General features: G+C 33.6%; 4 protein-coding genes across 6 annotated transcripts; 3 read left to right on the forward strand and 1 right to left on the reverse strand.

Annotated features, from left to right (window-relative positions):
• Positions 1–936: 936 nt before the first annotated feature.
• On the forward strand, positions 937–6,014 carry LOC111277254 (putative disease resistance protein RXW24L). The gene is made up of 2 exons (XM_022863564.2): positions 937–5,482; positions 5,683–6,014. Exons 1-2 carry the CDS (start codon positions 1,127–1,129, stop codon positions 5,686–5,688), a joined length of 4,362 nt encoding a protein of 1,453 aa, XP_022719299.1. The 5' UTR covers positions 937–1,126; the 3' UTR covers positions 5,689–6,014.
• A 2,194-nt stretch (positions 6,015–8,208) lies between these two features.
• On the reverse strand, positions 8,209–11,921 carry LOC111277252 (uncharacterized). Of its 2 annotated transcripts, XM_089764068.1 has the most exons (4): positions 11,484–11,921; positions 10,734–10,802; positions 9,438–9,999; positions 8,209–8,566 (listed from the first exon to the last, which is right to left on the reverse strand). In XM_089764068.1, the coding sequence occupies exons 1-4, from the start codon at positions 11,787–11,789 to the stop codon at positions 8,553–8,555; spliced, it is 951 nt and encodes a 316-aa protein (XP_089620194.1). In that variant the 5' UTR covers positions 11,790–11,921; the 3' UTR covers positions 8,209–8,552. The 2 variants fall into 2 exon arrangements, with proteins under 2 accessions (XP_089620194.1, XP_022719297.1); XM_022863562.2 differs by lacking the exon at positions 8,209–8,566 and having other exon boundaries at positions 9,200–9,999; positions 11,484–11,919.
• LOC111277253 (uncharacterized) lies at positions 8,573–9,223 on the forward strand. Its single transcript, XM_022863563.2, has 2 exons — positions 8,573–8,861; positions 8,978–9,223. Exons 1-2 carry the CDS (start codon positions 8,703–8,705, stop codon positions 9,080–9,082), a joined length of 264 nt encoding a protein of 87 aa, XP_022719298.1. The 5' UTR covers positions 8,573–8,702; the 3' UTR covers positions 9,083–9,223.
• A 1,611-nt stretch (positions 11,922–13,532) lies between the features above and the next one.
• Positions 13,533–16,590, forward strand: LOC111277904 (adenylyl-sulfate kinase 3-like). Of its 2 annotated transcripts, XM_089764074.1 has the most exons (7): positions 13,533–13,860; positions 14,565–14,688; positions 14,838–14,987; positions 15,362–15,480; positions 15,565–15,649; positions 15,935–15,981; positions 16,085–16,590. In XM_089764074.1, exons 2-7 carry the CDS (start codon positions 14,565–14,567, stop codon positions 16,184–16,186), a joined length of 627 nt encoding a protein of 208 aa, XP_089620200.1. In that variant the 5' UTR covers positions 13,533–13,860; the 3' UTR covers positions 16,187–16,590. The 2 variants fall into 2 exon arrangements, with proteins under 2 accessions (XP_089620200.1, XP_022720074.2); XM_022864339.2 differs by lacking the exon at positions 13,533–13,860 and having other exon boundaries at positions 13,964–14,688.
• Positions 16,591–16,597: the final 7 nt, after the last annotated feature.

Genomic DNA, 16,597 nt, shown 5'->3' on the forward strand with positions numbered 1-16,597 from the left:
TTAATAAAATATTATTATTTTTAAATATAAAATATTATTTTTAATATAAATATAAATAAATATAATATATAATTAAATAAATAATTAAAAATAATTTTTTATAAATATATATCGAATTGGATCATATTGAAACAGATTTATCTAAAGTTTGATCTCAATTAAACTTCAAATTTTTTTTTTATTATCTAATTCGATTCAAAAATTAATTTAAAAAAATAAATAATAAACAATCAAATCAAGTCGAAACCGTTAGTTATAGATGAATTTGTCATCCCTAATTCTAAAAAAATCTCAATGTATATTAAGTTTAGTTGATTGATTAAAATTTAAAAAAGATTTTGGTTTGTGAAATTTTGAATTTAAGAAAAAAGTATAATTTTTGAGAATTTATAATATTTTAGGGTTTTTTTTTAATTTCCAAAATATCTAATATTTAAATTTATTTATTTAGTTAGAGAAAATTAATATATATTAATTTTTATATAATTATCATAATAACTTTTACATATATGATTGTAACTTTTTATTTTATTTTATTAATAATAAATATCTAAAACAATAAATAATACTTTTAATAGTAAAAAAAATCAAATATTTTAATTGATTGTTTATTTTATTTGTAAAATACCATTAATTAAGATATTTTTTGTCATTACCTTTTAATTGATGATATTTTATAAATAAAATAAACAATCAGTTAAGTCATAAAAAAATAAATAGTATTATATTATTTATTAATTATTATATTAATAGTATATTATTTATTAATATGATATAATATAGTATAATATCATACTAACAAACAGTTTTTTTTGAAAAATATTTTTTTTTTAAAATTCATAAAATAATTTTTTAAAAAATAATTTTATTTTTTATTGATCTGGATCAATCAAATTTCTATAAAATAAATCTTTGAAAATGTGAAAATCATTTTTCACCAAACACGGAGCCAAAATATCAGCACGTATTCTCACGGTAACTGCATCCCACAGTTGCTTCCAAAGGGTGCCTTAGAAGACAAACGACGACAAGGGTGGTCGTGGCTTGCTACCTTTCTTTTGGCTTTCATCGTGCGAAAAACTGGGATAGAGCATTGAGGGCTTTGAGAATTAAGAGTTGAGACTTCATGGCTTGGGAAATAACAGAGCTTCTGAGAACAAAACTCAATCTGCTGTGTAAAGATATGAACTATTCAAATTCGAAAAGCGATCAGTGCATCAAGGAGCTAGAAAAGTTTCGGGATACCTTAAAAGGTGCAGATGATCACGAAGAAAATACTGACAAAGAATGGGAGAAACTTGTTCGGGACATTTACTCTTTGGAGGACATCATTGAACCCCTCATATGCAGGAGCGGGACAACTTTGAAGTGCCAGGAAGTCTTACGCAACAAAATGCGTTTGACCAACAAGATCGGGAAACTAACAAACAAAGTCCGAAAGTTGGTTACTAGTAGCTTGAAAAGTTCAGAATCAGGTGCTCCTAGTAATTCGAATGACGTGCAAGTTCAAGATGAAGCGGGGCACATTCAATCCACTTACTCCGGCGATATACAGCAACTTCCAACAAGTTCAGAATCTGGTGCTGGAATACCGCCCATCTCTGAAGACAACCCGCCGGGTACAGTGACTGACGCTGAAGGTTCGCAGATCCGAATGTTGCTTCCTAGTAATTCGAATGACGTGCAAGTTCAAGATGAAGCGGGGCACATTCAATCCACTTACTCCGGCGATATACATGAAGATGGTCACGAAGAAGCCCTTATTCCAAGTGCTTCGGACGACATGTGCGGGGAAGCTGTTGATTATTTAGAGGAGAAATTAGTTATGGAGGGTCTAGTAAACAAGTTAGCTCAACCGGTCCTCAGCTCAAGCAAGTTGCAATGTCTCATTTTAAAGGCTGATGTGTCGAGTTCTGGTAAGGCAATTCTACTGTCGGCAGTATACAATGCTGAAACTGTTAAACAACATTTCCATTGCCGTGCTTGGATAAATGTTTCTAAATTGTCTGAAGAAATACAAATTGTAAACGCCATTTTAGAACAATGCAACTATGACAAGGAAAAAGATGGGGAGACCCGTCGATCGCTGCAGCAGAGACTTCATGATTTCTTGGTTTGGAAAAGATTCTTGATAGTTTTATACGGTGTTCAGGAGGGTTTTCTTTGGGATAATCTTCAACCTATCTTCCCATGCTCATTAAATGGCAGCAGGGTAATTCTAGTTACTTCTCATAGTGAAGGCTCAAAATCATTTGGAAAAGCTTCAGATGAATGGCTTAAACCATACTTGGTGAAATCTTCTGGCTATTTGGAGGAGGATTCTAGTTTTATTAGTGCAAAAGCTGTGGTAGATGAGTTAATTAAATCAATCCACAGTCGTCGCAGGCTGTCATTTCTCATTTCGTTTGTGGGCGTGGTAGGCTCTGGCAAGACAACTCTATTGAGGGCAATGTATGATGCAGAAGTTATTAAGTCGCATTTCGATTGTTGTGCATGGGTTCATGTTCCAGAGGTGTTCAAAGAAAGAGATCTTTTAACTGACATTTGGGGGCAAGTTGCAGGTGATAAGAAGGACATACTATTGCCCCTCAAGTCATTGCGACAGAAGCTTCGCAGTTTCTTAGCTCATAAGAGGTATCTTGTAGTTTTATATGATCTCTGGACAGCTGAAACTTGGGAATGTATCAAAATTTCCCTTCCGAACTCGTTGAACGGTAGCAGGGTGGTTCTTGATGTACAAGAAGTTGATGTGGCACGGAGGATTTTCAAAATTACTTCTTGTACAGAGCTGTTACATGATTTGAAAGATATGCAAGAAAATGCTTCAGAAAAAGGGCACGAAGCAGAACGCTGGGAGAGTCTTTCTGATATCATGGACCGGGCATCAGTCATTGTTGGACTTGAAGATAAATTACGAGAACTAGCGAAACTAGTCCTCAACAGCTACAGATTGCATTTTCTCGTTTCTGTATCTGGTGGGGCAGGTTCTGGCAAGACAACTGTTGTGAGAACCTTTTATAACAGCATCGCAAGTAAGCAGCACTTTGAATGTCGGGCTTGGATCAGTGTTCCTGAAGATTTTGAAGAGAGAGGTATATTGCTTGATTTATTTAGACAGCTCAGAAAGGTGACGGAGAACCGGAGCTTATCTGTTGAGCAACTACGAAAGGGGCTTCGGCTTTTCTTGACCTGGAAAAGATACTTGATAGTTTTGGATGATGTTAGGACGCCTGTCATTTGGAACAGACTCAATCTCGTCTTCCCCAATTCATCAAACGGCAGCAGAGTGATACTCACTATTCGTAAGGCTTATCTTGCATACCATATGAATCCACAGGCTGTAGTTCTTTTACGCCCATTAGACAAGGATGAAAGCTGGGAGTTGTTTAAAAAGGAGTTGTTTAAAGAGAAGGAAAAAAAAGATATAGAAGATATACGGATACCGTCAGATTTGAAGGAAAAGATCTTGCAAAGATGTGGTGGTGTACCTCTTACAATAGTTCTGCTTGGAGGTTTGTTGTCTACCAAAGGGCAAAATTATACGAAGTGGTCCGAAGTAATGGAGCAAACTAATAAAAGAAGCGAAAAGAAAAAAGGCATGACTGGTAAAGATCAATTGAGCTCCTCGGGGCAAGTGGAGCAAAAACATGAAAAGAACGAAGCGATAATGGCAAACCAGGTGGGTTCTTCAAATGGCGAGGAGAAGAATTCTATTGAAGGTCAGTCAAGCTCATCGGTTCAACAGGTTCCTTCAGATGCCAAGGGAAAAGATAACAAGAGAAAAACGCCGGAGTATACGACCACTGGAGATGATCAACTGACTGATCCAAATCAGGTGGCTTTGTTTGCCACTGAGCAGACAGAACAGAAGAAAGTGGTGACTGATATCGGTAATGCAACTTCTGCTGAAGATAAATCAACTTCCTCTGATGAATCGAGTTCTCCAGCTGAAATCTCTTTGTCAAATACCGTGGCTGTGACCTATCAGCACTTGTCGTTCTCATCAAAGTGTTGTCTTCTTTATTTGGGTCTATTTCGTAGACCATATAAGATCCCTGTAAGGAGGTTGCTTCAGCTATGGCTTGCTGAGGGACTGGTGACACAGCCAACAGGGGGAAAAAATTCCCTTGAAGACTTGGCGAAGAGTTGCTTTGAGGAGCTATTAAGGACAAACATGATTGAGATAGCAGAACGAAGGTTAGATGGAAGCCCTAAAACATGTCGTGTAACGAATACATTATACGATACCTTGCTGCTAAATGCAGAGAAAGCTGGATTTTTTCACATCCACCCCAGTTCAGTTACATCCCAGTCACCACAACGTAATATTCGAAGGCTTGCAGAACAAGATATGTACAAGGACACTAAACCTCCGGTATTCTGCATTCAGCATCTTCGTACTTACATTTCATTCTACGATAAAAAAGGAGATGCTCCAACATCAGGAGTAGGTGAACTGCTAAACAAAATTGTTAAGGGAGGCGTTGGAATGCTTGTAGTGCTCGATTTGGAAGGTGTGTATAAACCGGTGCTTTCTGAAATACTAGGCAAATTACGTCAGCTGAAATATCTAGGCTTGAGACGGACTCTTTTGGATTCAATTCCAGAATCTGTTGGTGGTCTCTCTCACCTAGAGACATTGGACATAAAGCAGACATATATAATCACTATGCCGAGTACCATTTGGGAGGCAAAGAAACTTCAACATCTATATATGAGCGAGATTTATGTTGATGTGTCTGTTCAAAAGACATCGGCTTGTGGATCATTAAGCAGTCTTCAGACTTTATGGGGGTTGATAATCAGAAGGAAGATTCCCAAGACTTGGTTGGACAATTTGACTGGGCTTAGGAGATTGAAATTAACATACCTAGAAGCATCAATGGAAGTTAGTGCTGCTAACTGGCTCTCTAACTTGTCCAATCTTGAGTCATTAAAGTTGAGATCAATAAGTGACTCAAACGAGCCTGCAAAACTTGATTTAGGGGGGATGAAGAATCTGAGAAATTTATCAAGATTGTATTTGCTGGGGCAGCTAGAGACGTCAATCAAGGTTAATGAACTTCCTCAAAATCTTGAAGTCCTCACTTTGTCAGTTTCAAATCTATCAGAAGATCCAATGGAAGCTCTTGGGCAACTACCGAAGCTTAAGGTCTTGAGGCTTTATGCTCATTCCTTTGAGGGGCAAAATATGATCTGTCACCATGATGGATTTCCTAAGCTCCTAGTATTGAAATTGTGGATGCTTGAGGAATTGCAGAAGTGGACTGTGGTTGGCAACGCCATGAAAAATTTGAAAGAACTAGAGATCAGATGTTGCAAGAAACTTACAGGGGTTGATGGTTTGGAGAACTTAACCTCGTTGATGGAATTGACATTAACAAATATGGAACCATATCCACCTTTTGTAGCAGATGCTGAAGAAAAAATAGGCTGCAAAGTAAAAATTATAAAAACGGTTTTGGAATTTCCTCCTCCATGGGTGAGTTCTCGCTCGTCTACTGCTATAGTTTATTTTGTTTTTTGATTTATTTTTCTTTTCCTTTTCATTGAATTTTGTTCTGAGAAACAATGTGATAGTATTTGATTTCAGCTTGTGGTTTTTCTCTCTGGATCTTCTTCGTTTTTTTTGAAAACCTTTCAGGTCTGTCAGTTTAATGGTTTTCTTTCGTTTAATTTTAGAAATAAAGGCTTGATGGGGTAAACGGGCCAAGCTCCAAATGCAAATTTCACTGAGACGCAACATTATGGCATCAACAACTGGAACGGATGGTCCGGAAAGATTTCTCTATGTTTCATGGTCATTTGTACTTGTTGTCTATCTTTGGTTATGAGAGTTAAAACCTTGTCGGTGAAATAAAGATTCTGTACAGATGATAAGGAGACAAGAAACAAACTCATTTTCATATGAATAAGAAAAAAAAAAAAAATGGGTGTAATGCTTGGAGCTAGAAATATTCATAGCTCGGCTTCTGATTGAGAATCATGAATATAATTCCACTCGGCTAAACTTCGTCTAAAAGGAAACTCATCTGCTCTGACTTTGCTTAGACTTGCTTGGAATGGTGAGATATACCATGTTTGGAAGGAAAGAAGCCTAGATAACACTTTGGGCACAAGCTAATCTGCTGCTATTATGCTTATCTCCACACCTTTTGTAGAAAACATGAAAGTTCACCAAGCTCTATCAGCAAACTAGTATCTCAAATTCCAGAGGTAATTTGTTTAAGAATTGCAGCCAGCGTTGTTCACTGTCTTCTTCAGCAAATTCTGATTTTTATTAACAATGGAGTTTTTTATGATATTGTAATCTTTTCCTTTGTATGCATTAAGCTGCAAACTTGTTCTCCTTGGTAGGAATTTCTCCCACTCCATGAATAAATAAAATCTTTACTTATCCAAAAAAATAAAATAAAATAGTGCTTTGGACTAAGCTCTCTTCATATAGGAATTGGGGAATTGAATTGGTAATTTGGCTCACAGATTTCTCTTGGCCTTCCGGTCCATGTATTACGTTGGTACGGTTCACTTAAAGCCACAGCTTGAACCTTTAATAGTTCAGACAAGGATAAAAACAAAGTTATTTAAGTGAAGTATATAAAATTATTTTTAAAATGATATAATAAAAATTTTAATAAAAAATTTAAATTAATAAAATTTAATATAAAAATTAATAATACATAAAAATTTATTAAAAATATTATTTATAATTTTAATTTTATAAATACTTATTTCATAAAATTTTTTTCAAAATCTTTATTAAAAATTTTATCTAAAAAATTCAAAATTTATTATTTATTTTTAAATTTTACACACATAATTTATTTAACTAGAATTTTTTATTTATTAGTTTTTTTTATTTAATTATTTTAATAAAAAAATTTCACAAACTTAACAAAAAAAAAACTATTTAGTCCATGATATGCGTCAAATGGCAGGTCAATAATCTGACGAACATCATCACCCAGTGCACGTATTTCACTAATAATCATAATTCCAGACCAAGCATACGAATAAGCTCGCGAACTGTGCGGACTTGTTTCCTGTCTTCAACTACGATATACTTTGGTAATGGTTTTTTCAAGCTTAATTGAACACAAATTCTTGCATTCCAGTCTCCTCCTCCAGCTGTAGTGTGTCCTTCAACTCTAAGTAACATCCCGACATGTCTCCCAAATTTTTTAAGAATGTCAAGATCATAGTATTCAACTGGTAACTCTGATAATCTCATCCAAACTGCCACTGAAGAAGAGGTGGCTTCGGAAGCTCTGAAATTTGGTTCCCACTTTCTAATAATTAAAAAAATGTCCTCCTATGAACCAAGGTCCCCTTTACTCCTAATTTTCCTTTCTACTTTCTTTTCGACGTCATTTTTTTTTAATTTATGCGTTGAAATGTAAATACAGAAAAAACCTTCTACCTCTATCTGTCATCATCTTTTTTTTTTTTTTTCAAGAACGTCCTAAGGTCGCATTTTGGCATAAACAAAAACCTTTGTTCTTGTTTCATAATCGGAACAATGGGCATTTGTAGTCACTGACATCTCGTGTTGGTCTTTGACTCTCTTTATTAAGTTGAACAAGCAATTATGATCGGAACCACGATATGATTTTTTTATGAAGCAATTTTTTCAATCCATCTAACTGACCAATTCAATTTTTTCAACGCTAGTGAAAAGCTCAAACTCCATTGTCTTAAGAATAAACCTCAATCTTCATTTAAAACTCAAATCCCAACATTTGCATGTCCTAATATTTTGAAGATGAATTATCAAGCCAGTAATTGACTGATTGAAATAAGCATTAAAAGTAAAAAAAATAAAATAAAAATCAAAGAGCAAGTAAAGTAATAATTAATTGAAGTTTGCAGTTTTGGATAACTTTGTGGACTGTGGCACCTTACATGGACATTTATATTAGCCCAAGAAAAGGGTCTTAGCCCTAAATGAAAGGACGTTGCCCTTATAGACTAATTACTACTGATGAGTCCAATCTTATTGGATTGGGCCCATATTATGCAATGAGGTAAAAGTCAGCATTTCCATGCTGTGGTTTTTTTTTTTTTTTTTTAAATTTCAATTTAGATTCAAACTTGAAATATTTAATCTTGAAATCGACTCCAATGTAATATATAAGCACAATTGGGCTACTCTAACTTACCATTTCAACTTAAAAAAAAAAAACCCAAAAATAAAATGGAAGAAGGGAGTGTGGGAATCATGAATAAGGGATATTCATAAAAAACAAAGTTTCTGTTAGGAGATTTGGATAGTTGGATATGACAGATAGGGCTTTTTTTTTGTTCTTTTTTTTTGGGTTACGTCCTGAAACTCCCAAGCTGTCAATTAATATTTTATATTTTCCCACAAACACAACTGAAAAAGTAAACTGTTGACCAATTATTAATGGAGATGGTGAGCCACTATTGACATTGTAAAACCATAAAATAATACCAATACCAAAGCCGTGTGAGTCCAACAACGTGGCTTCCATATAGCATTTACTTTTTGACATAATGCATTGGTCGCCCATATCTTTCCATTGTCTACATTACTAACAAATCCAATCTGTCATCCGAAAAACAAAGGAACAAAAAACGAAGTTTGGGGTTAGAATCTTCAATGCTTTGTCCCTCTTATTGAAGACAAGAAAAAAGGCGGAGATTGTTTTCCATTGGTTTTGAAAGGAAAAAGAAAAAGGAGAATGTGTCCTATGAGATTCTTGTTGGTGTTTTTCTCAGCAGTTTTAGCAGGGTTTGTTGCATGGAGGACGGTACGTTCATCATCTGATATCCACGACTTAGTTTCTGAGGATTCAGAGAAGATAATTGCCAAAGACAAACAAGAATTCAGTTTCAAAAGGGTATGTGTTGAAATGGTTTATTTTCCAGAAATCTTTCCTTTTGTCTTGGTTTCTGTTTCAGATTTTCTTGATTGGGTCATTTTCTTTTTGTTTCTTTCATTATTCTTGAATCTCAGATGGCTCAGAATGGATTCTGGGTATTTGTTGACATGTCTAGTGGGAGGTATTTGTGGAGGAATCTCAAGGAACTGAAGAATGATGAATATGTTAAGACCTGTTAACAGCTTTGACATATTGTAGAAGTATGTCAAACTAGTTTTTTCTTCTTTTTCTTGTATCAAATAAATGTTACAGATAAACATGTGAATTTTTTCTTGTTCTTTTCAGACAGAGGAAACTGGAATCTAAAGAGACGAAATTTTTACTCCTAGATCTATATTCTATACCATGTTATCCACATTCTTGAAATTTTCTTTCCAACCAACTGGCATTTTTATTACATTTCTATAGACAAACATATGTACAAAACCAACAGTTAAAGAAAGAAACAATGCATGTTGCAGATGATGTTATGAAAGGATTAGTTTAAATCAACTTGAAGCTTGATTGACATATACAAAAGTGTGAGGAGGGCACCTTGAGGAAGAGGAGCATATCTTGCAAGATTGGAGCCAATCCACATGGCTACAACAACCACAACAACTATACTGCTGCTGGTTTTCCCAAAAACCCAACTTGCAAATGAGAGACATAAAGTCAGCAAAATGCCGCCTCTCCCGCCTAAAACCCATGCAATGACATAACCAATCTTATATCCAGCATCCAACTTCTTATCCAACAGAGCCGTTAGGCTACTGAAGGTGAGAGAAAAAAGAGACCCAAATGTCTGAAGTAAACACAAAGTTATGAAAGCGGATTTTAGAACTTCAATAAATGAACCTCTCTCTTGATGCAGGTTTTCTTCTGCAGCCTCATCATCTCTTTCATCATGGAAGGAAGAATACTCCTCGCTCACCCTATACCATTTTCGAAATCTCTCTTCTCGCATTTTTCGTTTGACCTCAGCCCACCTCTTTATTCTAATCCCATCTTCAAACTCAGGACTATAGTTCCACTTTCCTTTATATGACCTCCCAATATCCTCTTGAAATGTAAGTGCACGATCATACTGATTCCTTGTTACTTCATTAGATAATACCTATTTGGAAGGGAAAATACTTTAAGAATATCTTTCATTGATTTCCAAAACATAATACAAAGCAAAAGAACAGGGAAGTGTGAAAATAAAGAGGAGGGAAGCTAGCAGATCAAAAGTTCATAAAAGGGCGATAACAGCTATATTGGAATTTTTCATCTTAGTTGAAGTATCCATGGCCTAGAAATCCATAATATCAGCCCATGCAGAAGGAAATGTTCAAGATAAGAAGTTTAAGGCAACTCTTGGTCATACTTAGGGAATTCAAACAAAAGCGTTAGGATTAGAAATTCACAGCGCTCTCTCTCGGTCTTTACCCCCTCTCCCCTTTTTTCTCTTTCTTCCTAAGAAAGTCATTATCCAGTGTTGTTTCCCCAAAAATGAATCCAGGGAAAGCAGCGATGGATACAATCCTACCCTTTACTAATTTTGTGTAGTGTTGCCATATTGATGCTTGAAAAACCCACACCGTTGTTCTTGTCAACCCAAAATTTCTATCATATAAGCAACAGAGTTCCGATTATTCATAGTTTTTTATGATATTACACCCATCCCACCACAGAATTGTACAGCACCGACTTCTTCCTACATCTAGTTCAACACTACAAAGATTTGCTAGTTCAACCTACCAAATTGGATCCTTTCAAATCAAGGTAAATGTCCTTCCAAATTTAAGGTAACAGTCAAATCTAGCAATTAGTGAATCACATGGAAACAAGCATATAAGGAATTCTCACTTCATAAGCACGACGGATGCTCTTGAATACCACACCAGCTCGTGAATCCTTGCTAACATCAGGATGATACTGACACCAAAACATGAAAATAAGCATCAATAAACTAATTTCATAAACAATTCTTAACTAGGAAAGAAAAACAAAACAGAACCTCAAAAAAAAAAAAATCTTGAAATACAAACTCAAGCATTTATAATATGGTCAGCTGATTGGTATAGATATCAACTATCCTTGCCTAACTCTATCCAAAGATTCATATTTACACAACCAAAGGACCGTCCAGAATATTGAACTTTACTGAGTTGGTTCATGATGGCATTTAACATGTCTGAGATTCCTTTTTCTTCAGAAGTCGAGTTCCATATCCAAGTAAATTACTAGTATTAATTCAAAATCTATTGAATAATTTCAACTATAATTCATATAACTTCACAATATCCAAATGTAACAAATTCAACCTCATAATAACTCTAAAAATGGAAAAAGGTTAACAAAAATAAGATCTTTTTCGAGCCTTTTACCCCTATAATTAATCAATTTGAAGCTCATAAATCAAAAACAGTATCAGTTTACAAATAACATGAAATTTTCCAACAGTAATTGACAAGATTTTTTTTTTTTGGGTGTATTTTCAAGATCTTACAAACAATTAAGAATATCTGACACAGGGTAATTATAGGTTAAAACTTTTCATTGATTAGAAATTGAACTAACATAATTGAATGTAGAAAATAAAAAATTGTTGATTACCTTTCGAGCGAGAAGTCGATAAGCTCGCTTGATATCGGCGAAGGAAGCATTCCGAGCGACTCCGAGCACCGAATAATGGTTCCGCTCGCCGTTGATTCCCGTCGCAGATGTAAACGATGATGATGATGATGATGATGATGATGGCGGTGGGGCCAAACGCTTACGGGGTTTGCGCAGGTGGTTATAAGGGTGGGGCCGCTTGCCGTTGAATGGGGAAGCGGAAATGGAAGGGTTGCTGCCGTTGAAGATGAGAGAGGAGGAGAAACCGTTGACGGGAGCGGGTCCCACCAAAAGATGCGACTGCATTATTGTTCACGGATTTGAAACACAGAAGAAATCTCCGTACTCTTAAGGTTTTCTTTTTTCGAGACTTAGGAGTTCGGAGTTGGGAAAGTTTCAGTCGAGGAGGAAGGGTAATGGACTGACGGTGACGGAGGATATTGTGAATTTCGGTCCTTTGGAATTTTTTAAACTTGGGCCTCTTTGGATCCATTTTAGGAAGATTCTGACCCAATAATATGGTCTTAGCCCAATCCATTTTATCTCTTCAAAATAAATGTATTTTCTAAGGTTTTTTTTAATAGTATTTTTCTAAATTTTACTTTTATTTCGTTTTAAAATTTTAATTTTAAATGTTCAATAGTATTTAGTAATATTTTTTCATTTAATAAAATAATATTGAAAGTATAATGCATTTTTAGTTCATATAAAATATCAAAATAATTTTTTTTAATAATGTGTAAATATTAATTATATAAAATTTCACGTTTCTTAAAATTATCATAATTTTAATAAACGGTGTGTTTTGTTTTTGACAAAAAAAAAGTCAATGACATAATTTTTTTATAAATGACCTAAAATAGGAAATTTTGAATTAATAAATAGTAAGCGGTAATTTTGTCCAAAATTAAAGGAATGAATATGATGGGTACTAAGTACGAACTTCAAGTTGAAGACATCACCATGAGGTTTTTTTCTTGCATTTGAAGCAAATTTAAAAATTAAAAATTAAAAAAAAAAATCAAATCAAGATCATAGGTAAATACTTACTCTCTTGTTACACAATCCAAAAGTAAATTTCAATTTTGCTCTTAAAAAATAATGAAAATACTATGAGAATCATAATAATGATTAATGAATAATTTGAGGTGTATGTTAAAATAAAATGTAAATTTTTAATTTATTTTTTTAAACAAAAATAAAAATACGGTCAAAGTGAAATTAAATAATAGCTTAATCCAAAATAGTAGGAAATAGTATATGTAAATATTTAAAAAAATAAATATGAAATCATTTTAAATGTTCATGTAATTATTTTTAATAAGTAAAATTAAGTAATTGATCAATTTAATTATTAAAATATTTAAAAATTGAACAAATCAAGTATTAAAAAGAATATTCAAAATTGATCAACTTATTTTTAACAATTAAAAATAATCAAATTATTTTAAATCAATTAAATCCATTAAAATTGAGTTCTACTGATTCATATTAAAAAATAACATCCAACAAATTAAATTTAAATTTCAATAACTATTATATTTTTTTTATCTGTGAACTAATGCTTTTATAAAAAAAAAAAAATTAAGGATTGATTGTGACAAGTGAGAATCCGATTAAATATAAAAAAGTCCATTTCCCACACTGGATGTAAGCTAAAGTTTATAGAGTACCATAAATTCTTAGTCACCATCCAAAATGGCAAATTCGAAGGTTCTTTTTCATATTTGATTAAACACCAAAAAAAGTAAACAAGGATTTTCCATTGTCAGAGTCACTTTCAATTTTAAGGAATAGGCGTCTAGATTCATTATTTAACCTTTTTTTTTTTTGACATAATAATTCATATTTTCCACATTTATTTATTAATTTCCCCTCATTTTCTTTCAAAACTTTCTCCCTTTGAGAATTTCCACTAGCTAAACACGTTTTCATTCGATTACTATTAACTATTTTCAATAATTTTTTTTTTGTAATTTTGAGAATTGTTATATACCTCTATTTATATTATTATTATTATTATTATTATTATTATTATTATTATTATTATTAACCTTTAAAAAGAAAAAATATAAAACAACAAAATCACTTCTATAATAAAAAAAAATAAAAAAAATAAAATGTGCACTTATATTTTTAATATTTTTTTAACTAAAAATAAAAACAAAAAAAACCAAAGAAAAAAAGGCAAATTATGTTTCCACTAAAACTAACTGATTCCCTTCTTCTTGCCTATCTGTATGCCATCTGGGCCTCCATTCGCCTAATAAACACAGTTTCTCTCACACTTTTGTTTCATTCAACTTTACTTCTTAAATAAAAGAGGCAGACATATAACGCTTTCAACTTTCAATAGGCTTCTTTCTTTATCTCTCAGGTAACTGCAGTATCTTTCTCTCTTACTTTCATGAGATGAGTATTTCTGAATTACAAGAAAAACACTGGAAAATGCGATAAAAATACTTTTTTTTTTTTTTTTTTGGGTCTACATGTGTGTTTTTATGTATATGATGAAGCATTGTTTTCAGGGTCTTTTGTAAAAATTTTAATTTTTTTTTGTCACATAAGTCATCTCTGTTAGGATCATGGGAAATCTCTGTTAATGAGCTTATTTGGGTTTTTAATTTGTTCAAAGTTTTTGAAACATTTAAGGGTTGAAAGCTTTATTTAAATGACAAAAGTTGGCATCTTTGATCATTGCATAGATAAAGATTACATTTTTATGTGGTTTTGCTTTGCCAGTTTCATTAGCTGTTTAATGGTGGAGATTTCCTCTCCTCATTATGATGCGTGGGATAAAAGAATGAATAAGAATAAGCATGTTTTTATCAATTTGAAACATATTTTGGAAAATGTCAATAAAGGATTGAAAAATGTGGATGAAATAAAAAAAAAAAAAGAAAAGAAAATCAGCTGTTGTGTATCATTTACTATCTTGATTCTTCAAAAAAAGAAAATTTTATGAATTTTTACGGATTATTTCGTTCGGATTTTAGGATTCTGTAATTAACATATACAATGGACAATTTAAACCTCTCATATATTTTCAAGTGGCTTAATGTTGTTCAATATCTGATTAAGATGTCTACTGTGGGAAATTCAACCAATATATTTTGGCAAGAATCACCAGTTGGGAAGCTTGAAAGGCAGAAGCTCCTTAAGCAAAAGGGCTGTGTTGTATGGATCACGGGTCTCAGTGGATCAGGTTAGTCAAATGAACTTTCCTATGTACTTCAAAATTTTCTTTTGAATTATAATTATCCTTAGTGGAAAATTAAAATGTTTTAGCAGCTTGATTTGCTTCCTCGTGGCTTTAAATTTAAAATTTCTTCTCCGATTGGATATCATGTTCAGGAAAAAGCACACTTGCATGTTCACTAAGTAGGGAACTGTATACAAGGGGAAAGCTATCTTATGTACTTGATGGAGACAACCTTCGACATGGTTTAAACAAGGATCTTGGTTTCAAGGCAGAAGATCGAACAGAAAATATACGCAGGGTTGGTAAGTACGCTCTTGAGAAGTAAAAGTCTCCCAGAGTTAAAGAGTTTGGTGTGTGTAAATAATTTTTTTGGCAAGTAAGACATGTGATATATGGCTGCAAGTCTTGGCTCAAGTTTGCAAACCATATTAACTTATCACTGTGTTTAATTGTAACGAGTAATCATGGACATCATGAAGTTTGAACATACTAACTATTAAACACTGGACCATTACATTACTTAGATAAATGTGCATATGTGAAATGTCTTTTATGACTAGATGGCTTACAGGTGGTTATGGCATTACCATTACCATTACTTGTTTTGGTAGAGCCCACGTTTTGGTTATGGCATAGTTCTTTGATTTGCTTCTAACGTTTTCTGCATGTAATTTAGGTGAAGTTGCAAAGCTCTTTGCAGATGCTGGTCTAATCTGCATTGCCAGTCTAATATCTCCGTACAGGAAAGACCGTGATGCATGCCGTGCAATGCTGCCGGATGCTAATTTTGTAGAGGCAAGCTCCTTTTGCTTCGTCCTCATCTTGATTCCTTTTATCCTTTTTACTTAAGTTGAAATGCTTTTCCTTGTACATCTACAGGTTTTCATGAACATGCCTCTGGAATTGTGTGAAGAGAGAGATTCAAAAGATCTTTACAAGCTCGCACGTGCTGGAAAGATTAAAGGTTTGATCAATGCCTTCATACATTTGTTGACAGAAATTGCCTCCTTATTTCCTATCTCTCTTCCGCTTTCTTTTACCAACAACATATGCATATTGTCAAATAAAATTCATTGCTAAAGCTTTTTGTTTTCTTGTTAATGCATTAACTAAAGAAAGATAACCTCTATGTTTGAATAGTTGCATTGATGATCTTGAGACTAAAATTTACTTTGGATCTGATGACTCTATATTTTTCTTGTTCTAGTTGGATATAGGACCTTAATAACTAATTGTGTTATTATTATAGGTTTTACTGGCATAGATGATACTTATGAACCACCATTTAACTGTGAGGTATGTGTATAGTTGACTATGCAAACTATTAATGGTGACATTAACCAAATACTGTTATCTTTCTACAAATTGTGAAACAGATAATTATTTCGCTCCTTTCCAGATAGAAATAAACCAGAAAGATGGAATTTGCCCCACACCAGGTGCTATGGCAGGGGAAGTAGTTTCTTACTTGGAGGAGAAAGGATATCTGCAAGATCAGTGACTAACTTTCCGTTGGCACATACTCAAGTGTTCTCAAAGGTGGTCACATTTAAAACATTACTTGTTGTATCCGATTTGCTTGCTGGCTGCAACACCACTTGCCCAAAGGGTGGTTAGTCGGCGCTAATTACATCATCTAGTAGTTTGAAATGAAGATTCTTTCGTCGGAGTAATTGTTATTTTTGCGATGACAGGGTTTAGAGCTTGGGGGCATATAAGGTCATTAACAACCATTGTTTTACTGGAAATTCCAGACTTAGGTCATCAAATTTATTACTTGTATTCTGGATATAAGTTAATGAACACCAGCTGTACCTTGGTTTGAAGTTTTCATGATCACTATATTCTACTCTGTAAAGCAAGTGCATTTGAATATGTTTAAATTCCTGACAGGTGCATTCAAGGTAGATCC

The sequence above is a fragment of the Durio zibethinus genome, chromosome 7, assembly GCF_047325235.1.
Source record: "Durio zibethinus cultivar Kanyao isolate XHJ-2024 chromosome 7, ASM4732523v1, whole genome shotgun sequence".
Taxonomy (NCBI): Eukaryota; Viridiplantae; Streptophyta; class Magnoliopsida; order Malvales; family Malvaceae; genus Durio; species Durio zibethinus.